We start from the raw sequence: 14090 nt of genomic DNA, 5'->3' as shown, positions 1-14090 counted from the left end.
AATCAGGAGGATCATCCATAAAAGAATTACAGGAGAAAAAATACTCACTGACAAAATAGATGCTTTCATAGTTCTCAAGAGAGGGAGTGGTGGACAGACTAGATTTCAGAGTCTTTACAGGAGACTTCCCTCTTGACAACTGATCCACAGAAGGTGGAGCCCACCCAGGCCATTATTTCAGGGCTCCCGAAGAAAAAGTGACTGACTCATGGACACTCCTCAACGGGCCCTTGGGGAACCTTTGTTCCTGGATACCTTACCTCCAGAAGTGTGTGGGGTCTCTCTCCTCCAGGCCTTGTCAGAAGCGACAGGCTTCTGATCTGAGAGTCCCGAGGATATACCTTGGACTCGGTTACAAGTGGCATTAGGTCCAATCCCAGGAATTTTTGGATCCACGCTTTCGTTGGAAAAAATGCATGAAAGTGACCTACAATTGCACTATAGGAAGGTGGATAAGATACCTTTCGGGAAGCAGCCACCATATAAGTATGACTGGCATTGCACAAAGAAACCAATGGTGCTTGGTGGCAACAGTGTATTCTGCATGAAGAGAGAAGGCTGCACTTATCTTGAAATAGATGTATTCAGCCTCAAGCCCCACACCAACCTCTTCTGGAATTGAATCCTCTTTGCTAATAAATAATACTATAGCTAAAACAAAGCTAAGAAGGAAAAATCAGTTGCACAGAAGTAAAGGAGACTAAACGTGCTGAGAACTCGGGAATTGGTGGCTGAAGGGAACGGGGGCCACCACCTCCTTACATAAACTTGCAGAAGCTAAATGTAAGGTTGTGTGACAGGACATAAACAAGAGCCCAAAAGCTGAACCTAACACTAGGGGCTAGTCTACACTAGAAGTGCTGTATCAGCGCAGTTGTGCTGCTGTAGCGCATCTGGTGAAGACACTCTATGCCAACAGGAGAGAGGGTTCTCTTGTTGGCATAATTACTCCAACTCCACGAGAAGTGGAAACTATTTTGGTGGGAGAGCGCCTCCTGCAAACAGTGTTAGCGCTGACAGCGCTTAGGTTTCTGTAACTTGTGCTGCTCAGTGGAGTGGCTTTTTCACACTGCCGACTGATGTAAGTTATATTGACATAAGTGATAGTGTAGATTTGCCCTAGGAGTGCACATGCTTCTAAAGGTGGGGATTTATACTGACAAGAAAAAACTACTATTTTCATATTGATTTGTTGAAAGGTATAATTAATTAACTGTTTACAAACTGAACCACAGAAGAAAGGTGCTAGAGATGTGCCAAGTACTTATTAAAACATTTTAGGATGGAGGAATCTCAACCTACAATACAATCAACTTTGAAGTAAATAATCTGAAAGCGTGACAGAGGAGAGAAAGCTACAGCTCTGACAGAATCGCATAACATTACATGAAAAAAAAAAACCAACCAGAAACATGAATTTCTTTTGTTAACAGAAACAAGCACAACCATACACTAGCCTAGTAAGACGCTCCATTGCCATGATTGACATGCACACAATTGTTCATCTTCTTATGTTGCCGGCAATTGCTGAAAGTGGGGAAGTTACATTATGCAGAGAAAGAACTGAGCTTTTTGAGGGAGAGGGTTGCACAATGGCAAGAAAGAAATGCCAGAACACTTCCTCTATGAATGGAGAGAGAGGATTAATTTTAAATCATGTCAATACTAGCAGGTGTTCTATAGCACAAACAGCCCACCACGCAATTTCTTCTTTGGTAGAAACAGCTTTTCTTTGCCATTTAGCTACTATAAATGAATGTACGTATTTATTTTTTCAAAAACTGAGCCCAAAATAGTACCTTGATATTTGAGTGTGAGCCATGTATTATATTTGCAATCCATTTTTAACACTCAGCTCAGTAAAAGTGTTACAGACCATAAAATTACTCACTGGTTAGATTCCTGACACTTAACAGGTCTCATGTTTTAACATTTTCCTTCATGAATACCAGACAAAAATTATTCTTCCGATTCCAGCCTGAAAGGCATTGGAAGAGAGGGGACAGTTACTGTTAGTTTTTCTATAATAGGTGTAATCCTGCTGTTAGCTCAAGGAGTCACTGTCCAGGTTGGGAACAAAAGAAAACTTGCTGGCGTTGTCTCATTGTACACGGAGATAACTTTAGAGAAGCTTTATTAATACCTTTTTCAGTCTGGACTGCACCATTTGGAATGGATTTTTAGTAATTCTGGAATGGGAAAACCACTTTGCCCTTCATTCTCTTTTTATTGTAAGTGCTTCCTGTTTAGTTACAAACTGACAAATGAAGGCCTGTCAGTATCCGGGGTGAATGCATTAGGTCACTATCACTGTCATTCTTCTGAAGAAGATGAGAATCTCCTTTTCTTTAGACAATTTCTTAACGGTGATGTGGGAACTGCAGCAACAGACTTATCTTCAGATGATGAATTGCTCCTTTAAAAATACAAACTTGTTTTTATGTTTCACAGGCTGATTCTCACAGGAAGAAGAAAGAACTCTTATTTGCCCTATTGTAACCATGGAACTTTGAGATGCTGCAGTCAGTGTGGATCCCAGAGCAGATGTACATGTGCCTCGGTCATTCAAGATTGGATTGTTTTGAATAGCAGTGCCCATCAGGAGTGCATATATGCCCTGAGCCTCCGAATACTCCCATGTAAGAACATGAAGGGGACAGCAGCTGCAAACCGCATTCTGTTCCCTTGCCATGGTAGATGAGGACTCCAAAAGCAGGGATGGAAGGTAGTCAGTGGAATCCACACTGAGTACAACTCCTCCAACAACTAGTTACTATAAGGTAAGTTCATTCTTCAGTGTGTGTCAGCGTGGACTCCACTGTAGGGGAGTGGCAAGCAGTACCTCCTCTGGCTGTTGGGATGAAGGGTTTTAGCTGTATCCAACGGACTACAGTATTGCTCTCCCAAACTTGGCATCTGCCCTGACATCCAAGTACAATGCACAATGCTTGACAAAAGTCAGTCGGTTTCTCCACATCTCCACCTGGCATATTTTGGAAACTGACATGGTTCTGAAGCAGGCAGAGAATGTCACTTGTAGTCTGCTAAGAGTGCACCTTGATGTTCACTGGGAGAGGTACACCATTCAACTAGTAACAGCAAGATATGCCATCATATACACTTTGATATTCTTTGTGATGAGATGGCCCAGAGACTGAACTGCAGGCTACAACCTGAAACAACTGGGGAGATACAATCAAATTGCACAGACTGTCAGTGTAAAGTAATGCTCTGGAAACAGCCAATAAAATGTAACTTCTCTCCTGATACAGTGTGGGGCTTCAGGAAGAAGACAGGCAGATTAACTGGTTAACTCAAGCTGAATTCAGACTACCTTGGGAGGGAACTTGGGGTGAGGTACCTATGAAATGTCACGTAGGGAGGGTCAGCTGTAAGTGCTTGGAGTCCACTCACTCTTTTGGCTCTGAGTTCCGAGATATTTACCGGTATGTGAAATCCCAGGTCATCTTCCGTGGACCACTCCCCTTGTGCTTATAGGTGGTCCAGGCATTTCTCCCTCTCCTGTCCTTAACGCATCCACAATTAAAGTCCTTGTCAGAGAGGGGGCTGAGAATTGTATGCCTCTTTGTACAGTCTCTAACCACCATTTCAGTTCTGCAAGGATGTGAGGTGACACCAAGACTTTCCTGTCCATCTGGTGACAGAACGGAAAGTAGACTGATCTAGGCCAGAGTTTTAGGGGCCCTAGATGAAATCTGGCAAGCAGTGTCATGTACATGCACATCAATGTATCATCTAATACTCCAAGCCAACTTTGTACTATTATAGACAAGTTTGATTTTATCCTGAGTAGTAGTGACTGCAGTGACAAGAACTTGTCCCCAGACAGGTTCGTGCTCTCTGACCTGAAATTGATCATAGCTCCTATCTTCTAAGATGGTATAAGACGTGATATTTTCATAGTTCAAGAAGGCCCAGTCAGGCAAACAGAGATTCTGCATATTTTAGACTCATTGCTGCCTTCTCCTGTGACCTGACCTGATCAGTCTAACTTCCATGCAAGGACAGATGTGGATGCGCTGTCTTCAAAGGCATATCATTACCACTGCTACGCATTTTGTGAAGACTCTTGGTTAGGGTGGAGTGATTTTTTTTTTTTTCCAGTGACTACTTCTGGCAAAAAAAAACCAACCAAAAAAACCCAACCAAACAAAAAACCACACAATAACCACCCCGCCTGCCCAATAAAAAACAATAAAACCCACAAAACAAATTTTGGGAACAATTCATTAAAAAAAAATTAAAACCAACTGTTCTGAAATTCAACATTTCGTTTAGAAAATGTGTCTATTTGATGTTCAAAACATTTCATTTTGACATGAACACAGTTTTAAAAAATGTTTTGCTTTGACAAAAACAGACCTTCAGTTTTGGTTCTAAATGAAAAATAAAAATAAATATTTGCTCATCTCTACTTCTGGTGCTGTTGAGAGTATGAATGGCAGCCCCTGATACTGGTAGTGATTTGGCTTTACTGCAAATATGAAGTACTTCCAGTGGGCTGGGAGGACGGCTATGTGGAAATATGGATCCTGTAAAACAAGAGCCATGAACCAGTGTTGAACCTGCAGAGACAGAATAATGGAAGCAAGCATTACCATTCTGAATACAGGGCTGCATTTGCATTTGTTCAGCCTCCTCAGGCTGGGAACAGGACAAAGATCTCTCTTCTTTTTTGGGATGAGGAAATATCAGGAATAAAAGCCTCTTAAGACCCTCGTACTTCTGAGCTCTCCTATGGTTCACAGACAAAGCAATGAGGCCACTTCTCTTTGTGACAGGCTCTCATCAGAAGGATCCCTGAAGGGGACAGGAAGGGGTTTGTGCCGGAGTATGAAGAGTAGACATGAAGAAGGTAGCCATGAGTGAAAGATGTCCAAACATCCACTTGTCTGATAGCAAATCAAGCCCCATGAAAAAGGGAAGGGGGCTCCTGATATATCCATCAAACCTGTTGCCTCTGTGATGGTGCAGGGTGAATGACTGAGTATGACGATGAAAGGCATATCTCCTAGAATTGAGGGTTTTTCCCCTTGGCAGGTACTCAGGCTACCTATTCTGGGAATAGGATAGCATCCTACTGAGACTGGTAATTCCATAACTTTTGATAAAGAGATATAGATAAAGAGATACAGATCCCAAGGGATCTTAACGTGACCTTCAGATCTTTCAGTGCATGGTGCAGTTCATCTGTTCTGCTGCTGAAGAACTCCATCCACCCAAAGAGCAGATTCGTGATGGTGCTTTGTACCTCTTTCTGGATGCCTGATGAAAAGCAGCCATGAAGACCTGCTCATGGTGACAGCCATGGGCATTGGCCATTGATCTCACGGTTGTGTTGGACGTGTCCATGGCCCTATGATCTCATTTAGTTCTTTTCTGTTTTCCTGTAGAATTTTTTGGACATTAAAGGGATGACTCTCCCATCCAAAGTTATATTTTGCAAATAGGGCCTAGTAATTCATAATGCAGAGCTGCACTGAGGTAAAGGAACATGCCCTGTGCCTAAAGAGGTCCAGTTTCTTGGGTCTTTTTCCTTCAAGGTGCAAGGTGCCTTTTGTAGACCTGGGCTTCTTTTGAAGGCACTCAGTACTCTCTTCCATAAATTTAGTTGTGGAGGAGAGAGTGGCCAGAGTCTGCCTTTGCTGGATCAAGTAAACCCTTGTTGATCAGGAGAGCAATCCTGGCTTGGCTTGTAGAGCTCGGTTTAATCAAATAGCTTGAGAGCCCTTTCCTGGATTACTGTTGTTTTGATCTCCAGGTCTCCATGACTTGGGACAGAAGGCTCTGGAATCCTTACAGTTAACCAGTTCCAGTGCCATGTCTGCATCTAGCAACGACAATTCTTTAGGCAGGGACTGAGGTTGCTGCTGTCCCTCTGTTGCCTACTCCTGGATGTCAGCATCCAGCACTGAAGTGGGTGCGTTTGTTTGCACATTTTATGTTTTTCACTGAGATCATCATATGACATGTGCCTTCTGAGCGAAGTTTGAAAAAAAGCTGTTTTTGAAATAAAGCTATGAATGTCTGAAAATACAGAGGGAGCGTTGGCTTATGATTAGAGGAGTGAAGCTGGGGTCAGGATTACTGGAATCTACTCTTGACTCTGCCACTGATTCAGTATGACTGTGTCCCTCAGTTTCCAAGTCTGCCTATGGTAAATACCTATCTCACTCAAATGCATACAACAGAGATATGAGTACTAGTCTCAGAACCCGCCATCCCTGGCTTTTCTGGGTTGGGAAACCAGCACAAACTCTCCTTAAAGTGCGCATTTGCTTCTTCAGGTGATTGTCTGAAGATGGTCTGGTTCAGGAATAATGTACATGGTACCCCTTAAACTTTACATTATTCTCACCTTCATACCTTCAAGCATCTCATACTAATCTGCCAACTCAGCAACCTGTTAGATTGCTTTATGTTTTCTAACTGCTAGTTAAATTCTTATGAGAAACCCTCAAATTGTTCAAGGTGAAACAGGTCTCACTAATTCTTCTATCCACTTGTCAAAGTTGTTTGCTGTTGATACAGGTATAGTTGTATAACCTTCATCAGCCCCATTTTTAGGCCGATGGATGTGCTTGAGCCATGCTATCATATTTATCTTGAATCTTATCAGGGAATTAGCATACTGGATCAGATTAGTACTACATCTAATCAAATACCATGTCCCTGATGCTGACTATTAACAAATGCTTCAGAAAAGGGTACAAAGAAATCCCATAATGGACAATTATGGAAAAACTAAACCATAGGAGAAACTTCTTCCCAATCCATCATTTAGTGGCTGGTTTATACCTGATGCATTAGTGTTCATATTCCTTCAATTTTAGTTCAATCTAACATATGTATATTTTTAATGTGAATGTGGATTTTCTAGTATGAGCATTAGTTACAATACTGACGAGCGGTGAAGTACACACTTTCTTTTTAACAAGTACCACTCACATTTTCCTCAAAGGCACAAAAACATGGATGCCTCCTTCTGAGAGTAGTTAGAGAACTTTCATATCCAGCTGAAACTGTGGGTATTTCCCTCATTTGTTTCCCCGCTACTATTGTGAATTCTACACTTGATTTCATCGTTTTTTTCTCACTCCAACTGAAACTATATCTACGTCCCCATCCCATTTCTCGCCCTGAACCACAATACTTTCAATAGCACTGTTTTATTTGTAACTTCTCCAGTTCTCTTTGTTATGCTATATTATCCTTTCAGCAACAACGCTTTCTGTGTTATCAGCTCACCATGAATACTTGTCTCAGTCTTCTGGACTCAAAATCTGCTATCTGATTCAGACTCAGCTTGTTTTAACGCCTTGATTACAAGGTATTTGTCTGATAAGCCTTTATTGATACAGTTCCTATAGTGGCAAAAGAACTTAGGGTATCTTGATTTCTGTGCACTAATTCACCCACAACCAAATTTCAAGATAAAGTAACAAAAGTAACACAGAATTTCCTGAACAACTTAAAATGTCTGTTGCTTTAAGAAGAGACAGCCTTTGAAAGAAGCGGCTCAGAAAATTCTAGTGAAAGTTTAGGAGAATGGATACATGCCTATTTGGTACCAACTCTCATTCCCTATCCAATCATCTTTAACAACTTTCTGATATAAGTCCTTTGTTTACTGTAGCTGAAGTTTTTCCACTGGGCATTCAATACCCTTCCCCTCTCCAAGGCCTATGCCAAAAGCCTTAACAACTTCTTGGGTACCAAAATCCCAAACCACTTTCCAAATCCTCTCAGATGCCAAAAGCCTCAAATGCACTCTACCCAACAAACTACAATCTCTATCCTCCCACCCCATCCCCTTGTCAACTTCAATGATGTACCTATGCATTGTCAATCTACCAAATTTTGTGTTGCAGAGTTTTGTATGTTCATACTGCAGGAAATTCCATTACTGTGATTTGTATTTCATTTCCCCCCAGGAGAGCTTCTAGAATCTGCACCTACATTTTCTTGTTAACAAACAGCACGTGGCCAGAATAATGTTCCATGGCACCTGCGCACTAAAACTTCACAATCCCTGTCACATTTCCGTTAGACATCCCTGGGAAATTCCGCTCCCTTTTGCTACTAACCCAGACCATTCTCTCCTCTTCTAAGCTTCACAGAGCTTGTTCCCTTAGCTGGTCAGAGAACATGACATCTAGCACTTCATCATAGTCATTGCTCTCTGGATACTCTCTTACCACTGTGTCTTCTCAAGTGAAGATCTCAGGGTTTACTACACAGTGGAGTACATCTTACATGTATAATTGTTAATATGTATATCTAGGGGGGTATGTACCATTTTTGGATTTTCATCTAATAATGAGACAATACAATCATTCAGGATTTTCATGTCCACAGTTAGAGCAATGCTCCAAGAACCTACTTCTGCTGAGTGGAAAACCATCTCCAATACAGCTCACTGAAAGTCCAAGCTTCCAGAATGCACATTCTTACAACTATGATAGATAAAACTCTTAACATCAGTACTCTTTATATTCAGCTATGGATCTGTCAATTACAAATGAGGATAAAATTTATGAAGGTGGTGTTTAAAATGTATACAAGGTCTACATGCAGTGACAATTCTATTAAATTGTTTCTCTTCTTCGAGTTTATACTAAATTGAGCTAAAACAGAATCATCTCATCCAAACTGAATAAATGGATCCTGAAGAAGAGCTCTGTGCTGCTCGAAAGCTTGTGTCTTCGCCAACAGAAGCTGGTCCAATAAAAGCTATTTCCTCAACCACCTTGTCTCTACATAGATTCTCTATTGTTATGAGTCATGGATGAACACTTCCTGTACTGAATGGCTGGTACTGTACAATTAATTAAAAATAACTACACGAGCATTATGTCAATCCATGAACTCTGGTTGGCAGACAGCCTGTCAACCAGAATACATCTGTCTTCTAAATACTATACTTTCACTTGCTCAGCACCAAGTCAATGGAAAGGCAAAGCACATTAACTCTAGATAGATCTGTTTTATTGAAATAACCAGATTTCTAAGGGAGTGAGATGTGACTTTTTGGATTATGTCCCCCTAAAGTACAATTAAATGATCTTATATTTACATAATATCTTTACTCCTGAAGAAACTGTATATTGATATACAGACAATAATCACTTAATCATTTCACTGATGAATAAAGTGGATTAGGGAGTAGACCATACTAGCTGTTCATAACAGTTTAGGGCAAACTGTAAATACCACCATATTTATGAAACTAGAGGGGGAAACTTAGGGACCTAGTCAAACAGAGATTCCAGAGCAAATGCACCTCCACTTCAATATAACATCGTCCTTGGGAGCCAAAAAATCTTACTGCGTTATAGGTGAAACCATGTTATATTGAACTTGCTTTGATCCACTGGAGTGCGCAGCCCTGCACCCCCAGAGCACTGCTTTACCGTCTTATATCCAAATTAGTGCTATATTGGGTGGCGTTATATCGAGGTAGCAGTGTACCACAACTTTTTGTAAGCAATGCTTTCTTTGTTCCTTTAATGATCACAAATGTTTGCAACTGTAGATTTTACATCTCATACAAAAGAATGGCATTGTGAGAAGCACCACACCACACTAGGACATTGTTTCAGTACAACTTAAAAGGAACCTACCACTTAAGGAATCACCAACACTTCTTCTTCGAGCCTCCCAAGTTTTCCTTTGAGGTTTCTCTGCAAGTACGGACCCAGCTTAAACCTGTTTAACTTGTGAGTTATGACAGATTCACAGCCTAAGGTGCTACAGGGCAGCAGGCAAATCTGTTCCTATCTAGGTTTTTACTTTTTTCTAATTGTGTTATATGCTCGCCTTTTAGCATCTCCTATTAAGATTGCTCGACGCTTCCCACTAAAGATCCTGTTTTAAGTTGCTTATAATGTGACAAAACTAAGGGTCTGGGCTGAAATTTTCCATGCCAGGGGTCAGCTGTAGGCCAATCTTTTTTGGAAAATTTCAGCCAAAATGGTTCAACCATTTCCAAGAATGAGGCTAGGGAAAAATAGGTTGTGCTCATGGTAAAAAATTCAGATTATTTTCCTTGAAATGCCCTAAGACCCACATGCTTTGAAGTATTTTTGTTGTCACCATAAAAATCCACCTACACCTCACCAAGTTACAAGCCACTGAAAAGTTGCATTTTGCACATGCTCAGAACAGACTTTGATTTTAGCAGCTAAAATCTGTGAAGACTGAATTCTCTGAACACACTAGACCCCCTCACAGCTTGAAGTGCTGACTAAATAAACTACCAGTGCACCACCTCTACAGGCTGAACGACCATGCTCCATCACTTACCAGCTCCCACCTATGGCCAGACTGTGCAACTGACATCCACACAAGAGTGACTGAGCATGCTCCAGTGCAGGGCTAACTGGAGGTGGGAGACAGAAGCACTTCCTCTGTAATTGCTGCTCCCAGATGCTCTGGGCTGGGCCAGGCAGAATGAACAGACTGGGATAAGGAGCCAGGGATGAGGTAAGAGGGGAGAGAGATTGGATGAAGAGCCTGGAAGCCAGTGGAGGAGAGAGATCATATGAGGAACCAGAACTTTAATTCTAACTTTCAAGTGATTTACTTTGCAATCTTAATAATGCTCTTTTAAACTAGTTTTTGTGTGCAATACATCTATGTTCAAGGAGCGAGGTGGCGACCCAAGAGTAACTTGAATTCCATACCTTGATTATTTCCACCAACTGATCCACACCACTGTCGCCTGGAAAGATTGGTTGTCCAAGTAATAGTTCAGCCAATACACAGCCTGCTGACCACACATCTGAAGAGAAAAGGGGGAAAAAGTGTTTCAGTGAAAGATATTATCTATATATATCATTATATATCACATCAAATTTAACCCATTTAATACATTACTTTGTGTTTGGTTCTGTACAAGGTACAATTAATCAAGAGCATTCAGCCTTTATATCTAAAAGACAAACAGTGAAGACACGGAGATTCTCTAGTAGAATCAGAGATATAAGATGTTTAAAAAAAGTCCATCAGTCAGTACATATTAACACCCACCCACCCACAGACAGAATATATTAACTGAAAGATTAGTGATTACTCATATCCTATTAGTAATTACTCATATTAGATCGTTAGTCATGTTATACATACCAAGTGTGTAAAGACATTCTCTATCAAAGGATAGGTGATACTTTTTCTTGTTTTTTTTTTAATCTTAGGAGTACAGACTCACTGTTGTGTCAGTTTATATCTATAATTTACATATACGAAAAGATGAATCAGAGCTGCAAATAGTGCTAGCATTAAATCAAAGAGAATTTGGGTTGTGCAAGGACAGCAGACTCAGACAGACAGCAGACATTGGCATAAAATGTAAGCTCCAAATTTCACCCACTTTGACATGGTCATATTGGAATTATGAAACTTATGAGAACTTTCAGACTTCAGAGAAATTTACAGACATTACCTGAAGAATTTTGCTGGGGAATTTAAATTCTAAAAATCCCCTCTTAAAATATCCACCTTTCCCTCTAAAGTATTGAATGTAATCATAACTGTCAGACAGCAAAATAATATGCTTTCTGCTTGTGTCTCCTCTAGAGCTGGAATTCACTATTCAAACCCAGTTTCCAAAACTGTATTGACATTGAAGCTCTTGCACAAAGAAGAACATATACAAAAAGCCACAGCCATTTTAAGTTCAAGTAGAAAAACAGTAAGGAAAATAATGGAAAAAAAGGAGGAAGAGAACACACTCAAGAAAAGATCTATACGGGAAGAAATTCTATTTTAAGCTTCTAAGACAGTATGTGCAATGGAGATTGAATACAAAGTGTAAAGCTTAAAAATATATTTGGCATCCCACTATCTTATACTGCTTTTTTATCCCACAAGAAATATTTTCAAAAGTGCCTAAGTGACAGGCTCTTTTGTAAATTTTACCCATACTGCATAGGTATGACACATTCACGCCAGAAATGCAGTTTCCTCTGAGGTAGAAGGTGACAACAGTTTAGAAGCACACAGCAATGTCTCACAACAGTCTCAGTCAAAGGCCTGGTCTACACTACGCGTTTAAACCGATTTAACGCTGTACCTGTCCACACTACGAGGCCCTTTATATCGATATAAAGGGCTCTTTAAATCGGTTTCTGTACGAGAGGAGTAGCGCTAAAATCGGTATGACCATATCGGATGAGGGTTAGTGTGGCCGCAAATCAACGGTATTGGCCTTCGGGCGGTATCCCACAGTGCACCACTGTGACCGCTCTGGACAGCAATCTGAACTCTGACGCAGTGGTCAGGTAAACAGGAAAAGCTCCGCGAACTTTTGAATTTCATTTCCTGTTTGCCCAGCGTGGAGCTCTGATCAGCACAGGTGGCGATGCAGTCCCAAATCCAAAAAGAGCTCCAGCATGGACCGTACGGGGGATACTGGATCTGACGCGGTAGGGAGATAAATTCTGTTCTACTCAGAGCTGCGGTACAGAAGACGAACATCAACGCTTGAAAAATCTCCAAGACTACACAGTGCAGCGGACACATAACAGAAAGCCACAGAATCAAATGGACGACTGCTGAAGGGAGAGGGGGGTACTGAGGGGCTCCAGATATCCACAGTCCACAGCAGTCCCTTACCCCCCCCCTGAAAAATATTATCAATCTGCTGGCCCCAATCTGTGAGGCAACACACATGCCGGTCATGGTTCGGTATAAGCGCCGACATATTACTCCCCCCATCCCATGTGAACAAAAAGAAAGAAATCGTTCTTGACTTCTTTCAGTGTCACCCGTATGTCTACTGAATGCGCTGGCTAGAGCGCGAGTCTGCGGCATGAAGAGCAGTATCACTCCTCCCTCTCCCTGGGGCAGATGGTGCAGTAGGACGCTAAGCCTCGCTTGTCATCAGCCCGGAGGCCCTGGCTGGCCTCATAGGGAGGCTGCCGGGAGCCTGGGAAAATAGGAACATCCCGGGATCCCAGTAGAGTACAGAACGGCTGTAACCGTCCTCACAGTACGCACTGGAAGGCTGAGCTCCATCAGTCCCTCCCTTCCGTGTAAAGAAAAGATTCTGACTGCCTGACATCATAGCAGGGATGCGGGCTCTCTCCCGCACTACTTAATGCCTTTCCTGGACGTCACCATGCAGCGGAGGCGCCTCCCCTTCATTTATCTCACTAACAATCATGTTCTATTCCGCTCTTTTATACTCATGAACAATGGGGGACCTGTTACGGCAAGCCCCAGGAAGGTTGGGCGAGGGAGCAATGGAGTGGGGTGTTGCAGGGGCAACCCTCCGTGACAATGGCATGGCAGCCGTCATTCGCGGGATCTGACAGAGCAGCGGTGCTCTCTGAACATGGTCCTAGACACGGACCTATCTGAGGCGACTGACTATTAAGATACCAAGAAAGAGGAGACTCGGGATCATTCCCATTTTGCCTTGCGCCCCGGTCCGACCTCAGCAGGGGCACCCATGATGTAACAGAACAGTAAAGAACGACAGAAAACTTCAGCCATGCCAATTACAATGCAGCAGACGTACAGAAGAGATAACGTCTCTGCATCATCCAAAGGCAAGGAATGCGCTGTGTACGCTGCAAGGATTCCTCTGTCAGTGGCATCAGGTAGACATATGGTGACAGTAAAAAACAAAAACAAAAACAAAAAAAACAAACAAAAAAAAAAGGTGAACAGGCTCCATGGTTGCCATGCTATGGCGTCTGCAAGGGCAATCCAGGGAAAAAGGGCACAAATGATTGTCTGCCGTTGCTTTCCCAGAGGAAGGAATGAGTGATGACATTTACCCAGAACCACCTGCGACAATGATTTTTGCCCCATCAGCCACTGGGCTTTCAACCCAGAATTCTAAGGGGCGGGGGAGACTTCGAGAACTATGGGATAGCTATGGAATAGCTACCCACAGTGCAACGCTCCAGAAATCGATGCTAGCTTCGGACCATGGACGCACACCACCGAATTAATGTGCTTAGTGTGCCCGCGTGCACTTGACTTTATACAATCTGTTTTACAAAATCGGTTTATGTAAAATCGGAATAATCCCGTAGTGCAGACGTACCCAAAGTGAATAA

General features: G+C 42.1%; 1 protein-coding gene across 4 annotated transcripts in view; it reads right to left on the bottom strand.

Moving 5' to 3' along the window:
- The window catches only part of GSK3B (glycogen synthase kinase 3 beta), a 238443-nt gene that overhangs the window by 54444 nt on the left and 169909 nt on the right, over positions 1 to 14090 (bottom strand). For all 4 annotated transcript variants that reach the window (XM_032799930.2, XM_032799932.2, XM_032799929.2 and 1 more), the window contains exon 7: positions 10707 to 10804. In XM_032799930.2, coding sequence (XP_032655821.1) covers positions 10707 to 10804 — 98 coding nt within the window. The remainder of the gene's footprint in view (positions 1 to 10706; positions 10805 to 14090) is intronic.

This window comes from Chelonoidis abingdonii, chromosome 1, assembly GCF_003597395.2.
Source record: "Chelonoidis abingdonii isolate Lonesome George chromosome 1, CheloAbing_2.0, whole genome shotgun sequence".
Classification (NCBI taxonomy): Eukaryota; Metazoa; Chordata; order Testudines; family Testudinidae; genus Chelonoidis; species Chelonoidis abingdonii.
This window is presented reverse-complemented; position numbering and strand designations above follow the sequence as displayed.